Below are 21,342 nucleotides of genomic sequence, written 5' to 3' on the forward strand. Positions count from 1 at the left end.
CCAGGATTCTTCATAATAATTCTCTTTTAAGTACTGAAGTCCTACTGTGTGCAACGTATGTAGGTAAATTTTTACAAAGTGCCAACAATGGACACAGCGCTTTAAAAAAAGAGACTAGAATACTGGGAATTCTAATACGATGCCTGCAACAAACATTAAAACACACACTAGGAAAGGAAATACCTGGCCCAGAGAGCTTACAATCTAAGTGGCAGTGTGTACTATTGCTGGGGATTTCAAGGGCGTTTAAATGTTGTTTATTAAACTGTGGTAGTGCAGATTAGAGCACTATCGCATGGAAACTCCAATTTACTTCAACAGTTTCCATGCAACAGTGAATCAGTCGCAGTTTAATGAATAACCCCCTTAGAATCAGTTGACTATTGTAACGCTTGTTTTCTGTATTCTGGCAGCTTTAAAGCTCTTGCAAATGCTTATCAACCAGGCTGCATTTTATTTTACCCCTGCTTTGCTCTGCTTCCAGTTCTGGAGAAGTTGAGCTTCAGCACGATGCTATGTATGGTATAGAATTTAACAATAAGGGGCTTTATGTGTTTTGGTAAAAAGGGGCTGTCGCTCGTGTCTTGAAAACCATGTCATCACCATTAAATTATTGGTGTGTGAAAAATTAATTTCTTTTCCACTGGAACACTGCACTTCTCTATTTGGTTAACCACCATCAACCTTGGCTGTTAGGTGAATCACAACAAAATTATTTTAAGAAGAAATCTGGGAGAAAAAAATAATATCTTATAAAAAAATATAAAAACACAAATATAAAAAAATATAAAAACACAAATATACCTTTTTGTGAAGCATCTGATTAACAAAGAACCCTTGATATTCTACCATTTTTTTTAATGCATATCAAGGTTCAATGCATTTGAAGAATAACTGCAAAGTGCTTTGAAACTGAAATGCTTCTTATAAATACATTATGCAGTATTTTATTGCTACTATATTTAAAATCTCCGCATCTGCATTTTGCAGGCTAGCCCACCCTCCTGTTCTTTTAAATAAGGGTATTGTTCTTTCTTTTTATTCAAGCCGATGCACCTAATTAATCTTCCAGTTGGTGGCTTTCACCATTCAACAGCCTTTCACATTATGCCTATGCCAGCAGACTCGTTTTGGAGTAGAGTTCAAATACAAAGGAGAAAAAAAATGTATGTGATTTAAACACGTTCCATTTTAGGATGGGCTCTGTTGCTGATCCCTGTAGCAGCAAATGAGTTAGAGAAACAACACATGTACACTTTCATGTACACTTTTTTTTTTAAAGCCAAGTTGAGCAAAAAATGACATTTCTTCCTATCAGTTGGCATCAGGGATTCAACTGTGGATGATTGAAGAGAAATGTAGTCTAGTTCACCAGGGTGTCCACAAGAGGGCGTCCCAGCACAATCAAAGCAACTTTCAGCCAGGCGTCTTTATTATAAATAACTTTAATTGGCTATGGTATATAGCTAAAATTGGCTGTTGGTGTCTATGAATACAGTAATTCCTTTAAAAAAAAAAAAAAGTATCTCTTTATATAGCGCCATTAATGTACATTGCGCTTCACAGCAGTAATACATGTGTCAATCATAGAAATAACACATAATGGGAAGAAGTGCTTCAGATATTAAAGTAACATTTAGGAAAAGTAGTCCCTTCTCTGAAGAGCTTACAATCTAATTGGTAGGTAGAAAGAACGTAGAGACAGTAGGAGGGTATATTGGTGTTAGTGCAGCTGACCATGTTGCAGGCACCTCCGTGGCAGTGAAATGGTTAACAACCTGCTGTGCAATAAAAGGGTCAATAATACTATTAGATTTCTAACAGAAATTGATGTTCTAGAGTTGCGAAAAACAAACATACAAAACCCGGTACTTGTGTAAGTGACATCTGACAGAATTATTCCATTTTTGTGTGAGATATACAGTAGTATAGACCTTCTATCCATATCATAGTGCCAACTGTGTATGCAGCATAACATTTTTTTTTATATACCGGGCATACAGCTGAAAAAAAGATAGGCGCAGCAGAGTAAAACGTAAACACAAGAAAGGGATCTGAAGAGCTTACAATCTGATAACCAGACAAGTTATTCGTCATCTCGAAAAAGAGAAGAGGCGAGTGCCCCAGTCAGGTTTTAGTTTTTAGTATTTTGCAGCTAAGGCTTTGCCTTAAGTGCCGCTGACGGCGAAACGATAAGTGACGTCACCCATCGCCGGCCGCAACGCGGGATTCCCGCAATTTGTTTTGTTGAAGGGCCGTCACGTGACGCGACGGCCCTTGAAAAATCAAATTTTGCCGGCGGCGGGTTTTCGCGACGGCTCCGTCGCTTACGCGGCAATGCTTTTGGGCGAATTTGCGTCGCCGTCGCTGGCACTATAAGCACGGCCTAAGGCTGCGACTAGGCAGGGAGCGCGCTGGCGCTCGTGTGCGGTGACGTCATGCGCTCGGCTGGGCGATTTATGGCCAGCTAGTTGTGCGCACGGGGGGAAGGTTGCGGCCATGACGTCACGGAGCTGGTTCGTCCTCATTGAGCGAACAGCTCACGGGACGCGCAGGACAGCGGCATAATCAAATTTGCCTCTGCAAGCAGCTAAGTGTCATGCAGGCGCTTGCTCACGCTGGCCTCACGCATTGCAGCACTGTTTCATCGCGCCCAGCGCGAGCGCACGCACCCGCTCCCTGTCACCCTGGACGAGGCCTTACGGAAATGATTCCTTTTGAATCCTCGAGTAGATTTAGAAATATTTCTCATTAACAAATTGCTTTTTTTCTTTCTTTTCTCCCCCGTGTTCATCATATAATTCACTGTCAAATCCTCCAGCAGTTTTCCACTCCAGGGAAATGTTGATGTAGGATAATTTTTACAGCGCTTCTTATTCACGGTGCCGCTGTGAATGCTCTGGAATGATGAACAACGTCCCTCAAACCACTGGGATGTTGGAATGACTTAAGCATCTCTCCCTCGGGAGAGGGAGTGGCTCAGTGAGTAAAAGACACTGAGTGGCACTGAGAGTTTGATGCAGGGGAGCCTGGTGTTGGCTCCTTGTGACCTTGGGCACCAAAAACATAGATTTTAAGCTCCACGGGGCTGGGACCTGTGCCTGCAAAATGTCTCTGTAAAGCGCTACGTATAACTAGCAGCGCTATACAAAACATGCTATTATTATTATTGGGGGAAAAAAAGACGCTAATTCTTTGACATGTTATTGTACTGCTACACACAGCACTTGGGTTTTTTCATCGTTATTAATCATATCTCACACTATAAAAGAAACATGTTAAAAAAATATATATATATTTGAAAAGCACATTTATGCTGCCAGGCAGGATTGGGGCTACATTTAGAGTTTGAACTTCTGGAGTAATGGAGGGGGGCAGATACAGGTAGGAAGGGAGTGAAACTATTCGGATGCAAAAGGTAAATATAAACACTTCTGAATGTGATATTCAGCACATACGTGAAAGAATGCACTTTTTAAACGGGGGGGGGGAGGGGAGAGAGGGAGGGAGTTTTCAATGCGTTTGGGTCCTGTCTGGATGTCCAAGAGGTTAAAACAAAGTCCTAAAAACGGCGAACTCTCCCATTGCGTTGCCAAACAAGTGCACTTTAGCTGCCTCCCGTGAACTCCCTGCATTGCCAGCTGTCCTGATTTAAACACGAGTCTGATGATTTGGGATGGGAGGCCCGATCTCTCCTTCACTGAGATCGAAAGTCTGCGGCAGCAATTAGCGACCACGGGGAGAGGATTCCTTCTAGCGGAGCCGCGGAAAGCATACATACGTACATACATACATACATACTATCACCCTGCTGCTGTCTTGGGCCGAGCAGTACAGAGCCAGTGCACTCCCTGCTCGCGATTTGTTCTGTATTGTACTCATGTTGTAACTTTCCGTGTGGGTGGATGTGTGAGTGTGTGCTCTTAAACACGTGCACAGCTCTTTTAGCTCTGATAATAATGTTTTATAGAACTGTAAGGTTTTCACTTGGGGAATGGGTTTAAGATGTTATAAAAATAGATGCATTTTCGCGTGATACACCGGGCTGTGACTGCATCTCTGGGCTCTGGTAGAGATGCTCGATACATGCAGGCTGGGACCGCGGCTATAAGTATGTGAGGACCCAAACAAGTGACATTTGGCAGTTTGGGCTCAGGAAATTACATCATTACGTGAAGAGTTTTGACTTGAAAGAGGGAGACTCCCATTAAAATCTGTGACAGACCGAGACAGGACCGGCCTGTATATGCAGAGATGTTCTCCCCCTGTGAGGAATAGGTTAAGCGTGCTGTATGGAATCCCTGCTGGGCCTGCAGTCTGCACAAGAAAAGACCTCTGGTGTTTACACTGAATGAGTGGATGAAAGCTCTGCTGTAGTGATGGATGTTTTCTCTGCGCCTCCCCTGCCTCAACTCCTGGCTGCTCTGTGCCAAAAAAAGGGGGATTCCCGCCCTTCCCAAACACCTTAACCCATTGAACTGCTCTGCAATGACACCAGTTGCCAAGCAAAACTCCGTAGTATGTCTATACATTTTATATATATATATATATATATATATATATATATACTGATATAGCGCTGAGTACACTTTTGGTGCTATATAAATAAAGACATACAATATACAAATAGATTGTGAGCTCCTTTGAAAAGAAACTCCTGATTTGTGGGGTGTTCTGTAACCACTAAGCAGCACCATATGCGTGGTGTCATAACTGCTGAGTGTTTCACCTTGTGAGTGTCCCATGAGCTAACCCTGAACATCATACATTTTTGGAGGTTTACACCAGATTAAACTTGGCAGACGATTTTGATGCATGTTCTACATTTTATTACACACACACACACACACACACACACACACCCTCCCCCTCCCCCTTGTTTTTAGTGCATACTATTAACTTGTGTGTGACAAGCGCATTTTATTTTTGTGTAAAAATTTTGGCCTCTTAAGGCGCACATTGAGAAAAATAGGGTTAGTACACAGGTGTGCACAAGCACGATTCAAATGTATATTCCCGTGCATCAAATTTATGTAATTTGCACCACTTCATACATAGGCCCCCATGTGTTTCAATGCATAAGAGCTGAGCACTGCACACCACGCCGTCTAGAACACTTCAGCCTTCAATATGCGTGAATAGAAATCATCGCGAGGTTCGAATGCTTGTATACCTGTCCAATAAAACGGTTCTCACTACCTATGGTTTCATAGTCCTTTCTTTGGTATTTTTTTCCTTCCACGCCAACGCTTGACAATTGATGTACCTGGAAGCGCAGGACAGAATACGCTGCAGCACTAAGTAGGAAAAAACATCCGTGAACCACATGCCATTTACTCCCAAAGCACCTTGTCATTCTGTTGGCAGGAATTTGTGCATCTACTTCTGTATGTTTCATGTGATGACTGCTTTGAAGAGAAGAAACCCACTCCATGATCATGCCATGGGTGGGCATGTCTGAAGAAGGGGGCTGTAACCCCAACATGTTACAACACTGTACCTGCTCTTACTATGGAATAAATACAGGGCAAATGCCTTTTGCCTGCAAAGAATGTGTGTGCCTCCTCCATTCATTTACTGCTTATGATTTATAAGGATCCAGACTTGGAACACAGTCATACTGTAGGTGGGGGATAGAGCCCTAGAATAAACTGAGGATAAATGACTGAGTATTGGAGTGCCACTATAACCCCATTTTAGGTATGAATATTACTAGTGGTTGACAAATCACCAAAAAATCTACTCGCCACACAAAAAAAAAAATCTACTCGCCACCTAGTACCAAACGTGTGCTGCTTGGGCCAATATTTACTCGCCCGGGGGTTAAATCCACTCGCCCGGGGCGAGCAAATGTATAGGTTTGTCGAACACTGAATATTACACTATATCAATAAAGCAGCTTATTACAATCAACAAACAAACTAATTGTAGTTTGAGATGAGTCAACTTACTCGCAGATAAGGCGATCTTGCGCCAAAGAGCGTACAATCTAAGCAGACTGATGCTGGGGCTCCCCGCCCTCTGATATCCCTGCAGATTCCGAGAGGTAGGATTTCTCCCGGGAAGGTTAATCACGGTCTGTGTAAACAGCAGCAGCCTGGCATTGACAGCCAGAGAGGAATCTGGCAAGTAGTCTGAAATTCACTGCTGTGCCAGGGAGTGTACATTTGTATAACCGCTAGAATGCATTACAGACTGATAGATGTCAACTTCAGAGGAATTAAATTTGGGAGATTTTGTGCCAAAAAGTGACCTTTTAATAGAGAAGTGCTGACTTTTATCAGTGGGACCCCTTTGAAGGCTATAGGACTGCTGAAAGTCAGCGAGAGCAGATGAGCCTGCATCCTTATGTACGTACAGTATGTATATTTTTATTTATATAGTGCCAACAATGTATGCAGCGCTTTACAGAAGGAACTATACAATAAGTGCAATAAACATAAAATCAGTCAATAGAAAAATAAATCCCTGCCCTGGAGAACCTACAGGCTAACCCTATAGAGAATGGTTAAAAGTGCACTCAATTTAAGAACAATAACTAATATCAGGGATAAGATTAATGCTTTGCATCTTGGTGATTGATGCCTTACAAAAATCGCATAAGTATTTAGAAATTATTTTTGCAGGTCTGTTTTCTGCACGTGGGATAGTCAGTATTTTTTTTTTTTTAATGCACCCTGGGACTAAGGTAGTAAGATTTATTAATGTTCCCTCTGTCTCAGCACGTGCCAGGCAAAGGGGACAAGATAAGGCAGCAAGAGCCATTGTAAACTGTAGGATGCAATGTTTGCAAATATTTCCAGGACAAGCCTAAAAATAATATAACTATTTTTGTGCATATGGTTTTTTTTTTTTAATGGGGGGGGTTGTAAAGGAGGCCTAAACCACTTATTTTAGACTGGTAACATATTTCACTGCTGTTAGTTCAAATTGGTTCTTTTGAAACCGCACACTTTAATAGCAAATCGCCCCTTTATCCCATGGAAGACTTCACTATATTGCAGATGGGTGTTTTTCAATATTTTATATAAAGTGAAGGGGTTAAAATGTTTCAAAGTAAGGCTCAAAGGCCTAACTTTAAAAAGCCCAACAAATTCTATGGAGTATACAACACACTGAACTGATTTTAGGATAGGATTTATACTTAAATATCTAAGAATGTTACAGTGATGTTAGTGATTCAGGTTGAGATATATGATATTTCTATGTTTAAGGGGACCTAAAAAAAAAAAGCTAACATATTAACATTTCCCGGCAAGGGGAAAGTGCTGGAGAATTTAACAGCAGAAAGTGCAAGCAGGATAAAAAAATAAAAGTCAAATAAAATTGTTTAAAATACAAATATACTGTGTAAAGCGCTAAACATAATACTAATTTAAACAGTGCTGTGCACTTACTAAACTAAGCAGCCTGGTAATCTACTGAGACATCTCTTATATCTCTAACTAATTAATAAACACAAAAAATAGATGACATAACCCGGCGCTGAAATATGTGAAAACAATGGAAAAAATAATGGAAAAAATAAAGTCCCAAAATGGTGCCAAATGATGAAATGAAAGTCAATGGTTACAACCTGAAAAGTCCGGTTGGGCACAAACTCAGTTCACAGTTCATCAAAACAGATGGTTCTTCTCACGTGTTGTACTTGATCCTGCATATTAAAGATATCAAGCAGAGAACAAACATTGCGCAGTATATTGAGACAAACAGTAACCCCTGACGAAGTGACGTTCCCCGTCACGAAACGCGTAGGGAGGAGCCTAAGGAGCAGTGTCCCAGTCATCCCAGCCGCGAGTCTTACTGAAGACAGTGACGTCACACGAGAGCGCCGGATACATGCGAGGTACACGCGGTACCGGAGCAAACTACCAGTGACTGAGGCGGCTGTGTGTGTGTGCTGGGCCGAGCACTTTTTTATTGTATTTTATCTCACCTTCTTCTGTGAGTATTTTATCGTGGATTTGGGCAAGTGCCATTAAAGATTTATTGTGCTGCGCAATCCTCTGTCCTTCTTTTTGTTCCCCAAACGGAGTAAGAGGTACAGGATTCCTGAAGACAGGGGCTGCTGAAAGATCCCTTCTATACCCACGGAGGCCAGGAACACCACGAGGGGTTCGTGCGACATCAAGAGGCTTCCAGGGCAAGAAGGCTTAAAGAACAGATTCTCTCCCCTGCACGTGATCTAGCCACTTCTAGTAAGTAGGCAATTCAGATATATATCATCATTTGGAAATATTACTGTTTGTCTCAATATACTGCGCAATGTTTGTTCTCTGCTTGATATCTTTAATATGCATGATCAAGTACAACATATGAGAAGAACCATCTGTTTTGATGAACTGTGAACTGAGTTTGTGCCCAACTGGACTTTTCAGGTTGTAACCATTGACTTTCATTTCATCATTTGGCACCATTTTGGGACTTTATTTTTTCCATTATTTTTTCCATTGTTTTCACATATTTCAGCGCCGGGTTATGTCATCTATTTTTTGTGTTTATCAAATAAAATTGTAAAAGAACATTTTGCAACCACACGAGTGGGTCTGAGGCTGTAACAAAGGGCTCACCAGCTTCCCTTCGGAGTGCTTGGTATGAAATCAAACTAGCAGCCCTGAGCAAGAGAAAACAAGACTTTCAGCAACTCTCTACCTGCTGAAAAGTAGCATTTATTTGCAAAATACAGCCTGCACCGAACACACAAGCTAAAAATAATAAGGCCGGGCCCCTGGGATGGTGGGTACGGGATATCCTGGCTCCAGATTTTCTTAATGGGTCTGGCAGGGTCAGGTCAGTTATCTCTTGACTGACTCCGTCTTAATCTCTTCCCTGCCAGAGGGGCCTGCAATGAAATGCAGAGCAATAACAAGCAAAGCCATAACATGCAGAGCAATGCGTTGCAGGCCCCTCCGGTAGCAAAGGGGTTAAAGCGTAAATTACGACTACGGTGGCCAGTTTCATTCCCAGGGTTGACCTTGTTTATGAAAACGAGTCTCGCTCTTTGGCTAACACCTGCTGGGAAGTAGCCAGCGACCACGGCTAAAAGAGAATCTCCTCGTTGGGCAATGGCAGTAGGGAGTGAATGTTCGGCACCATCTGGATGGGACGTGGTCCAACAATCATTAAATATATCAGAACGTAAAGCTTGGTTTTTGATAACGAATATTCTAGGATTAAGAGTGGTATGAAAACCTACTAAAGACCAGATAAAATCCTGTACATAGGGAACACTCCACCGCTGCTTTTCCAGGGATAGCGTTCATCATTCCATCAGAGCAGTGAAAGGGATTGGAACAGAAGTGGCCGCTCTACTTCTGTTCATGTCTTTAGGGGGGACGGGAGTCACTGCCGTGTGATTTGCTACTACAGCGATGTCACTCTGGTGCCAGGTGTCAGATTTCCATCTTTATAAAGATAATATGGAGCCATGCTGGATATGAACAGGGGATGCCACAGCCACTGTATGACTTTGTCATAGACCCCACCCCAGCATATGCACACGTTTGGAAAATATCACCCTGTGTGTCTTTCCTAAGGCCAGCGGACAATATTTTTCATCCAAGATTCTTTCTCCTGATATGGAAAAGCTACCAAGTGTTCCACAATAAAAGTATGTGACAAAGTCAAAGTAAAGATATTCTGCATTATATAAAATAAGTATCTCTATATAATTCAAGCCCCAAGGGTTCAACCGCAATACAAGGCCCTCCTGTGATGTTTTTGAGTGTTGCTGTTTAACACAAGATACTAACCAAGCAAGTTCTTCCTCACAGGAGGGAAAGGCCTCTCTTTTGAAGGGCTACGGCAGAACGAGAAGGGTGTTCAGCATCTCATTATTTTCTGCTGCAAAGGCTGTTTCCCCATTTAATTCTTTAAGCAGAAAGAACCTTTAGACAGTTGATAGAAGGGAGTTATGCACACTACTGATTTTCTTTGCAACATTAAATTTAAAAAAAATGAAGGGACATGTATGAAGACGTCATCATATAAAAGAAAATCCTTTTTGTATCAGACATATACATTATCCACAAAAACAAACAAGGAGATCACGATGTCTCCCAAAGATCCCTATTAATTGCACAACAAGGCTGCTGTAATGTATAGGGGTATAATACTCCCTAACAAATTGTCGAATGAGCTGTATGGGGTACACGAAGTAACTGCTCCCAGCACTGTGGGAGTACAGTTACCACTAAAAGCCTAATGCGGGCCAAAATAATAAAGTTTTATTAGTACAAAGACAACGACGCATACTCTAATTATCATAAAAACAATTAAAACAAAAGGGTGATAGGTAACACCAAAAAGGGAATATGGTGGACAATCCAAATACAAGAAATCAAGTATTCCCTAATGGTGGTAACTAGATCGTGGTGTGGGGTTAATAGAGAGGTATCTATCTTATGTCTGGACAATCAAATGTACACTATCCATCAGATACCCGTATAGGTGGCATTAAGGTAACACCCAGCTGCCCAGTTGGCTCTGGGATACCAGTACATACTGACGGAGTATCTCTAGACATAGCCTCCTCTCTATGTTTAAGACACGGGTAGCTAACTGTGGTAAATATCAGTGTAGACTTGGTAACTCAGTACAGTCATGAAATACAAATATCACACAGGAGTTTATACTCTAACAGCAAACCTCAATGTGTAGCACATGTGCCAAGATAACCAGTTATTCACTGCGGTGCCAATGACCGTGATCGCACCTATAGTTTATTATGGGGTTAATCATTCCATCCTTCTTCCCTTCCCCCAGTGATTTGATTACATACATCATTTTTATGCGTGAGGCACGCTACTGGCTGTCATTCACCTTGCATGGGGACTGATAGAGGTATTCCTAGAACCGCCCGGCACGTGGGTATAAAAGGAGGCAGTGTTACTCTATTTGTAACCTCCCACCTTGAGAAAGCGCCAGTCCCGAGCGCGAAACGTACGTCGCGTTGACGTCGTGGAGGTCACGGGTGAGATCGCTCTGGTGTATTGGGGGGCCGGGTATGCTATGGTAGGCGGCGGGCATCTTAGCTTAGATACAGTATGTGCGGCTACAATTGTGAGTAGACTTTGGGCTCTAACAGCTGATGCGATCACGGTCATTGGCACCGCAGTGAATAACTGGTTATCTTGGCACATGTGCTACACATTGAGGTTTGCTGTTAGAGTATAAACTCCTGTGTGATATTTGTATTTCATGACTATACTGAGTTACCAAGTCTACACTGATATTTACCACAGTTAGATACCCATAGAGAGGAGGCTATGTCTAGAGATACTCCGTCAGGGTATACACTGTACTGGTATCCCAGAGCCAACTAGGCATCTGGGTGTTACCTTAATGCCACCTATACGGGTATCTGATGGATAGTGTACATTTGATTGTCCAGACATAAGATAGATACCTCTCTATTAACCCCACACCACGATCTAGTTACCACCATTAGGGAATACTTGATTACTTGTATTTGGATTGTCCACCATATTCCCTTTTTGGTGTTACCTATCACCCTTTTGTTTTAATTGTTTTTATGATAGAGTATGCGTCGTTGTCTTTGTACTAATAAAACTTTATTATTTTGGCCCGCATTAGGCTTTTAGTGGTAACTGTCCTCCCACAGTGCTGAGAGCGGTTACTTCGTGTACCCCATACAGCTCATTAGAAAATTTGTCAGGGAGTATTATACCCATATACATTACAGCAGCCTTGTTGTGCAATTAATAGGGATCTTTGGGAGACATCGTGATCTCCTTGTTTGTTTTTGTGTGTTATTACCATTCCTTTGCACCGGTTGTGTTTTGATCATTTATCTTATTTATTTTCACATAGTGGTGAGCGGTTTATCACAAGTTATATATATATATATATATATATATATATATATATATATATATACACATATTATCCAACAATCTTACAGCAGCAATCATGTGCTATACAAACAAATACAGAAGAACATCACATATTAAGGTAAAGCACAAAAAATTAAATACTTTTTACCCATGAGAGATAAAAAGGGATATAAGGCCTTACACCAAGCCAAAAGAGATTCAGTTTTTTGGGCTAAAAATGGCCCTTTGTTAAGGGTGTTAGTTTGCTAGATGCTTCTTGTTCACAGCGGAGACACAAACAGCTGCATTCACCGCTAAGTTTTATACTATGCCTTCATGCTCCTCTAAATGAAATCTAGCTTTCTCATGTGGCCACATAATGCCGTGAGTCTGGGTCTCCCAAACGTGGGGGGGGGGGGGGGGGGGGGGTGACTGGGGGAGGGCTGTGTTTATTGTCTTCTTTTTGCTCTTGTTTTTTGCAGCTTGTAATTAGAGGAGCGGAAGACGGTGAGTGATTAAAATGATGTTCTTTGGGGAAAAAAAGACAGAAAAGGCACGAGAGAAAGCGTGCTTAATGCCCCCATCTGTGAAAGTATTTGTGCCGAGGAATACAGAGTCAGCAGTTTGTGTGAAGAGGTAAAAATATCGAGCACAGGGGGTTATTGCTATAAATATGGCTAAGAAATTTATTTTTTATCCCTCTGGGGGGGAGGGTGGGAGGAGAGAGAGAATATTATCTTTTATGTGTATGGTACCAACAGCAGTACAATATGGCTGAGAGGACAATATCATTGTATGACAAAAGAGTACATATATACGTTATATACTGAGACAATAGGATGTCCCCCTGTTCCGAAGAGCTTACAATCTAGAAATGTATATGAATATGCGTGTGTATATAGAGAGAAAAAGAGAGTGTGAGAAAGAAAGAAATGAGAATAAATAGAGCAAATCGGGAATCGACCCCCATACTAATCAAGCTCTGTTACCAGTTCACGCGCCCGAACGGACGTTAACTCAGATTCAAGTCAACAGGCTGTTTGGGGGCATTAATCAAACGTAATGAATCTGGGGGAGAGGAATGTACAGATGCGCAGGCGTTATTAGCCGCGGTAACGCAAGTTAAACAAAATAACACGTTAAATCGCCGTAACCATTGTTTTCGATAGCACTACGGTGAAATAACGCGCCTCTAGTAACGCAACACACTGCGTTTACGGGCGCAATAAAGTCGGCTACATCTGTATAGTATGAAAGGGAGAGGAAGCGAGAGAGAAAGGTAAAAATGAGAAAATACAATAGAACTGGTAGGGAGAGAATAAAAGTAGAATATAGTAATAAAGAAAGGAGAAGTCATTGAGCGAAAGGAAGTAAGAACGGCTAAGAATGGGTTAAAAGAGAAAGCAGAACAGAAAATAGAAAGAGCCTAAAAAAAGACAAGTAGAACCAGGGGGAGGGCGGGCGCGGGAGAGAAGTGCGTGTTATTGGTACCAAGGGAATAACAATACTACTCGTTAGTAAATGCCCTGTTAGCATTACTAAACACATCTAAAGAGCAGAGGTATCAGCAGAAGCTGCTGAGCAGGGCTGGCCCACGATGCCTGCAGATATTTAGTGGTATAAATGTTGTAGCTAAGGCAGTGTCTGAGTAAGCAAATAATGTGATGCACATCAGGGTATCTCCCCATTACACCCCCTCACCTCCTCCTCCCTAACTCTCAGACCTGCCAGGGGCCGATGCTCAGCATTTCACATGCTGCCAGACATCTCCTAACTTTCGCCCTGTGCCCTGAACACGCCAAGCCATTGAATGCCTGCAGTGTGCTCTCTCTGTACAAATCCTTTCCTCATTGGACCCCAAATGAACCCCAAATGCTGCCGGAGGCGCTCACAGGGCATTGTGGAGCTGTGATCTTGGGTAGCTCACATTACCAAAATTAGATTGTAAGCTCTTCAGAGCGGTATTCACAGTGCCTGTGATTCCTCCTGTTGGCAGGGCTGTGTACACTGTCAGTGCTGTCGGTGTAACAGTAAATGAGTATTTTCTAACCAAGAGAACTAAGCTGAAGCTTTGGGAAAGAAAAGGTACTTTGTACTATTCCCAGAATCCCAGCCCAGGGTCACCAGCCTCATTATATAGGTACACAGGAGACAAACTCTGTATCCCATCACTCTCACCTTAAAGGTCACCCTGTATCCCGGACACCCTTCATGTCCAGCAGATGACAGGCTAGTGTCAACCCCTCAGCAGGACAGACCCTCTTAAGACTCCTCAGCTGGATACAGATACCGTGCCCCTGCCAGCTTCCATCCGCAGCATTCATACAGATCTGCAGAACTACCCACTAATGGACTTCAACAGCTGCCCACTGAGCAGATTTTCAAAGAGATGTCTGCGGGGGCAGAGGGCAGCTGGCATGACTCATACCTCAAGAGTGAGGCGCCCCTCTGTCAATCAGCGAAGGGTTCACGTTACCCTGGCACAGCCCTGGCACATGGGCAGTGAATAATGAGGACTGGATGATGATTACATAGCGCTGGCAGTGCACTCGGTGCTGCAATTTGGATTCAAAACACAGAAATCAAGTGGCCGAGTAAATCACTAACCCTTTTGTTGTCAGCCAAAGGATTAACTCACAGAGCTGACAATCTTTTCAGTGACTGATTTTAGTGAGGGATATTCAATGTTCTTGCATATGTGAGGTAGTGTTTAATTATAATGTGGGGGGGTGGGGGATTAACACAAGTATTCTTAACCCCTTCCGCATTCTGACCTACCTAAAAGGAGGTGGGACAATGATTTAAAAAAAAAAACAAAAAAAAAACCAGTCTTTGAAGTGGGCACACTCAGTTTGAATCAAAGTGCCAGTTCGTAACCTTAGGAAAGTCACATTATCTCTGCTTCTGACACTACAATTAGAGTGTAAGCTCTTCAGGGAAGTGCTTGCACAGTTCTGTGAAGAGCGTAGCGCTGAATAAAGGCTGTTAGAAAGAAAGAGAGAAAGAAAGAGGAAGGAAGGAAGGAAAATGAGGGCGGAGAAGTAGAAAAAGATAGAGCTAGAGGGATGAGAGAGTGAAAGAGGGAGGGTGAGAATTGAAGAAAGAACGCGAAAGACCCAAATAGGAACGGAAGTAAAATAGAGGGGGACGGGACGGGGGGATAAGGAAACAGATGGAAGAAGAGAGGGGATAAATGGGAGACTCAGTAGAGGTGCTGGGCTAAGACAGTGAGAGGAGAGAGGGGGAGCAGCAGTGTCTGTGACTTACAGTAACTTCTAGGGGGAGGACCAGGGATGTGAGAGGGGGAGGTCTTCATGTAATGAGAAGGGGAGAGAGAAAGAGAGAACACGGGACAGTGTGAGAGAGGGAAGGAGAGCGGGGACCAGAGTAATAAGAGGTGAGTTTGCAGGGCGCAGGCTGTGAGTGACCGGCAGGTGGGAGCACTCTCTGCACCTCTCTCCCGCAGCTGCACTAACTTGTCCGGGTGGTGTCTCGTGTCTGCCCCGGTGTCCTGAGCAGCTCTCTGGTCCCCAGGCTGCACCCAGATCCAGCACCCACCGTAACCCAAAAACTTTATCCTGGGATGAAGCTACAACTCTTCCCCCCACTTCTCACCCTAAAAGCCCTGTGTGCTCATCCCAAGTATGTCTCACTTGTGCCTTTGCTAAACTTTCCCTCCTGCTCTGCCCCTCTCTGATGCCCTAAAAACCACAACTATCATCCCATTTACCGAGTCCCCCTTCGAATTATACCCAGCGGACTGACCTCCTCACTCCATCCTCCGGGCTCAGCTCCCTGTCATCCCCATCCCTCTCTGGCCAGGTCACATCTCTGAGTCTGACCCTTTGTAATGAGGTGAAGGCTCCTCACACTCTCCCCCAAAGGGATCATGACAGTGGGGACACAGCCCCAGACGGACAATGGCCGGGTGCCCTCGCTGTCCCTGGCCCCAAGCTCCGGGCAGGACAGTAGCATGGAGTTTGTGGCCCTCACGGCTGTGCAGACGGACACTGGAACCCCCCGGCGCTTTGGACTATTAGGAACCCCCATGCCGGGACCACCGCGGACCTCAACCTCACGCAAGAAGTACCGGCGGCTGCAGAACTATCTGTATAACGTGTTAGAGAGACCCCGGAGCTGGGCCTTCATATACCACGTGTTCATGTGAGTACCCCTTTATGAAACTTAGTTGCTGCATGTACTACGTGTAAATGTGATTACCCATATATACTACCCATGCATGTGCATGCACCTATATATAACCCTAACCCTATATGTACTACGTGTCCATGTGATTACCCATATATACTACCCATGCATGTGCATGCACCTATATATAACCCTAACCCTATACGTACTACGTGTCCATGTGATTACCCATATATACTACCCATGCATGTGCATGCACCTATATATAACCCTAACCCTATACGTACTACGTGTCCATGTCCACGTGAGTACCCATATATACTACCCATTCATGTGCGGATCCCTATATGTATATAACCGTAACTCTACACGTACTACGTTTTCATATACGTAACCCAATATTACTTTACTGTACCACAACTAATTGCATTCATATAACCGCACCATGAATTCTAACCTTATAGGCAGCCCTGACCCTCTGTGTAGTTACTATGTATTTATGTGAGTACGCTATATATGTCGTATGAGTATTGAGTAGCCAGCCTAATAAAAATCCTAACTGGCCCATGACATGCCACACGTTTGGGGGGCTGCATGCGGTTCTGACACTTCAGTGGTCAGCACGGTAACCCTAAAATCAGCTCTTTACTCTTTAACACATTTGTCTGGCAGTGCTGAGTGTACAGTAATCTGGAATAAATATTATTTCGTCGTAAACAGGAGCATGTGATGGAGAATTCAACAGGAAAATGTTTAATGACGTGTGCCAGCTTCATTATATTTTTGTGATCCATGACGGTGTGTGTATATATATATATATATATATATATATATATATATATATATATATATACGGGCCAAGAGTACCCTCTTTATATATATATATATATATATATATATATAAAGAGGGTACTCTTGGCCCGTATATATATATATATATATATATATATATATATATATATATATACACTTTCCTTTCTTTTTCAACCCAGAGGAACTTGCTGACTATTTGGGGATCTATATAACACAAGGCAGAGAGTTAGGGACGTCTCCGGGGCGCAAAGGGGTTAAGGAAAATAGGGTTTATAAATACAGTATAAATCTGGGTTTCAACACACAGTGCGTTCTTCTCTCTTTTCATTTTAACTAAATCCCCCGCCCAAAAAAATCTTAATAAACTGTTTGAAAATAGATCAACTAAACTTCCAATTGTAAAAATATAATAAAGGATCTGTTTTGGAAAATGATAGGCATCTAAAGCCATGCACCCAGTAGTTTGTAAGGATTTTACTCTGGCGCTAGTGGACACAGCAATACGGCTACCGTGACAGTGTGCAAGAAACTGGCACAGTACCACTGCTTTTTCCCCTTAACCCGTTGAATGCCAGAGTAGCCAACAAATGTATTGCTGTGCTCTGGGATTGAGGGGGTATGATCTGTGTTTTTTTTCTTTTTTTTGCTGTGTTTTCAGTTTAACCCAGGGGTGGGCAACTCCAGTCCTCAATGGCCACCAGGGTCAGGTTTTCAGAACATTCCTGCTGCAGCACAGGTGGTTCTATCAGTGATTAAGTCGTACTGACTCCGCCACCTGTGCTGAAGCAGGAATATCCTGAAAGCCTGACCTGTTGGTGGCCCCTTAGGGCTGGAGTTGCCCACCCCTGGAGATGGACGGTCCTGTGGGAGCACTGCAGTGCTTCCCTGTCCCGTCTGCCATCCAAGGCTATAATACAGATTTATATGCATCTGAATTGTGCACCCCCTGTTTCACACCCTAGTCAGGCTGGGGGGTCAGCAGCAGAAATGCCGTCCGCTCTGTTGTGAAATCTTTGGCTCAGCGATCTGCGTGAATGGAATACTCCCAAAAAACAAGAGGAAACGTAACGCGTGACCTGTGCCCCAAAATGACATCCACGTAGTGTGCAGAAATCAGTCAGAGCGGCTGGAAGGGCCTGTAACTGCCGGGCACTGGCGGGAGGAATCAGGATTGCAAAAGCGGGTTATGTGAGATCAGCAGCTCTCGGAATATAAGACTGCGTCTATAGAAGTGTATAAACCAAGTATCATCTGCAGATTATAGTATTGGCAGATATACCCTGCTCAAGCGAATGAAGAGGGATTAATACCCCAAACAGTATAGGGGAAGGGTGGTGCTCACAGGGAATAAATGATAGACTAAGTGAGAGGAAAGAAAGAATCCCTATATTGTGGCACTTAGAGAGTGCACCCAAACTAAAACTTAATATTTATTGATTAATCTTAAAATGATAACTGTTTGGAATAACCATAGATGCAGAACAAATTGTTATTAAAATAAATAAAAAAATATATTATTTATTTTAATAACAATTTGTTCTGCATCTATGGTTATTCCAAACAGTTATCATTTTAAGATTAATCAATAAATATTAAGTTTTAGTTTGGGTGCACTCTCTAAGTGCCACAATATAGGGATTCTTTCTTTCCTCTCACTTAGTGCGACTCTCTAAGTGCCACAATATAGGGATTCTTTCTTTCCTCTCACTTAGTGCGTCCATAGAAGGACAAGCAGCGCTGAGCCGTGCGGACGCTCCGCGCTGAACCCCTGCATCCTCAATGAGGATGTCTTTAGAAGGGGCTCACGCGAGCGTCCGCAGGCGTGCTGAGGCGCTGGATTTTTCAGCCGACAGCCAAGCTGTTTTTCAGCGCGCTGTCGGCTGAAAACATCCAATCAGCGCGAAGCAGCGTCATCGTCACGGCGCCGTGACATTGACGTCAGTGCGTCGCTGGCGATTGGCCCAGCGATGACACTGCCCCGCCTCCCACCACCTCCCCCCGCCTCCCGATCGCGCCCGCTGGCTCGCCTGCATGTGCATGAAATCGCACAGCTTCAGCAGGCGAGCCTCAGCGTCAGCGCGCCTCAGCACTGCTCCCCCCCTCTATGGCCCCAGCCTAACATGGAAACATTTGACTTGCAATCAGCTTTTTGAAGCCTGATTTGTAGTACTTCAAACATAGGTGTATAACACAAAGTGGCCACGGTGTCACAGAGCTAGCACTTAGCAGCACAACTTCTCCTCCCCCTGTGATGTGTGGTACCAAGGGCTGGTTGTAGAGGCACAGGAGATATACTCTGCTTGGTCTCTTGTAAGGGTTGGGGATAAAGTCCTGATAGTGGATGGATTCATATTTTAACAGAGCAAAGCTCTGCAGGATGTTGTTAGTAGAGGAGTGTTGTTTGTAACAGTGATGATCTGCTGGTCTCTAGCACTGACGGGGTCGCCATGGAGGAATGCTCTGCAGGACTCTGGCAGTGGAAGCGTTAAGGTTATCACAGCAATGCTCACCTGGTGCCTGACAGTGATGGGGTTAAGGTCCTCAATCCTCATGAAGCAATGCTCTGCAGGGCTCTGGACTTCCAGGTTTCTGATTGTTCAGCCGGTGTTATATTACCCTGTTTGGTCAAGCTGGGGTCAGGGAAAAGGGGGGGGGGGGAATTATTAGATTTGCTTCCCCTGGGGCTCAGAGACAATCCCTCAGTTATCAGGGGGTTACTTAGCTCCTGTTCATTTATTCATAAATTCATCCATCTTCCCGGGATACCATGACAAAGGCATACACTGTCGCCCATGTCCCCTACACCTCACATACACACACACACACACACACACTACAGACACACACACACACACACACACACACACACACACACACACACACACACACACACACACACACACACACACACACACACACTATAGCTAGTATTCCCTTACACAAAGTACAACACGGGCAGCAGCAGTGCTAAGCTCCCCTTACACAGACACGCTGCATGGATACAGTGCAAACAGCTGTTTGCATTCAAACAACTCCACATTCAGTGGATCCCATAATATTGCATGTTTATGTACTGTATACATATATATCATCATCATCAGCAGCCCTTGTCGAACCCTTGCTGGATGAAGGCCTCTCCAATGATCTTCCAGGTACTGCGTTTGCAAGCCTCTCTTCTCCACGTCGCTCCAACAATATGTATATTCATTATTATTATTTTTTCAATGCCTTGCACGCCAGTCTGGCAGTGAAAGGGTTAGCACCCTGGCAGTGAAAGGGCTAGCACCCTGGCAGTGAAAGGGTTAGCACCCTGGCAGTGAAAGGGTTAGCACCCTGGCAGTGAAAGGGTTAGCACCCTGGCAGTGTGAGGTGATGTTTCTGGTTTCTCAATGATTTCCCCCCCCCCCCCCCTTCTATTCTTCACTGCAAACAGAAATCCATTTTTTGCGTTTCCCTGTGATTATCGGCGCTGGTCACATGATGAAGTCAGCCTCCTCCGCGAGCCAACTCCCAGGCAGGGACTGCGCATGTACACGCCGCACACGTGAAGACGGAACTTGCACACTCCCTGGGTCTCATGTAGGACAACATCTCTGTGTAATGTCGGCTGCTCCAGACGGGGTATCTAAAGCTCAGCCACACTTTCCAGTGCCGTATAACGTCACAGGGAACAGCTCCCGTCTGCAGGATCCGCCGGCCTGTTACAATGATTCCTGTGTCTCACTTTCCTTGCCGACACGTATAAAACTTTAGCAGGATTTAGTGACGTGTAATAATAAAAAGAGAAAATGATTATATTTTTTATTTTTTTTGCCACTTTTTAATCTGATGAGAAGCTCAGTAAGGCCCGGGCCATAGAGGGTTGATCCGAGCCGCGCTGACGCTCGCCTGCTGAAATCTGCGCGATTTCATGCCCATGCAGGCGAGCCAGCGGGCGCAATCAGAGGTGGGGGGAGACTGAGGGAGGCGGGGCAGTGACGTCGCTGGGCCAATCGCCCGCGACACGTCAACGTCACGGCGCCGTGACGTTGACGCAGCTCCGCGCTGATTGGATGTTTTCAGCCGACAGCGTGCTGAAAAACAGCTTGGCTGTCGGCTGAAAACTCCAGCGCCTCAGCACGCCTGCGGACGCTCGCGTGAGCCCCCTCTCAAGGCATCCTCATTGAGGATGCAGGGGCTCAGCGCGGAGCGTCCGCACGGCTCAGCGCGGCCTGTCCTTCTATGGATTCGGCCTAACACAGATTTGATCCTTCTGCATTGGAAGTGAAGGGGTTAACCATGCAGTAATGTAATGACTTGTTAGCTGCCCGTTCACAATATTGAAAAAGGGGGCTCACGCGTCTGTGCCTAACAAAAAAATTGTTTTGATGCACAGCCGTTTTAATTAGTTAAAAAGTGTAGGTTTCTGCTTCCGGCTACGTCGTCGTTAATCAAGTTTACATTGTATGCCATCGATATCCAGGGAGGTGTCTACCATAGTAAAGAAGGGAAAAAATGACAGCATCAGATGCAGCATTTGATACATCCCAATATAATAGGTGCCCCG

General features: G+C 44.1%; 1 protein-coding gene across 3 annotated transcripts in view; it reads left to right on the forward strand.

The window, feature by feature from the left end:
• Positions 1-15,072: 15,072 nt before the first annotated feature.
• Positions 15,073-21,342, forward strand: part of KCNQ4 (potassium voltage-gated channel subfamily Q member 4) — a 95,628-nt gene continuing 89,358 nt past the window's right edge. Inside the window, exon 1 of one of the 3 annotated variants that reach the window (XM_075604624.1) lies at positions 15,073-15,998. In XM_075604624.1, the coding sequence (XP_075460739.1) occupies positions 15,724-15,998 (275 nt within the window). In that variant the 5' untranslated portion in view covers positions 15,073-15,723. The remainder of the gene's footprint in view (positions 15,999-21,342) is intronic. The other 2 variants (XM_075604623.1, XM_075604625.1) reach the window with 2 other exon arrangements.

This window comes from Ascaphus truei, chromosome 6, assembly GCF_040206685.1.
Source record: "Ascaphus truei isolate aAscTru1 chromosome 6, aAscTru1.hap1, whole genome shotgun sequence".
Classification (NCBI taxonomy): domain Eukaryota; kingdom Metazoa; phylum Chordata; class Amphibia; order Anura; family Ascaphidae; genus Ascaphus; species Ascaphus truei.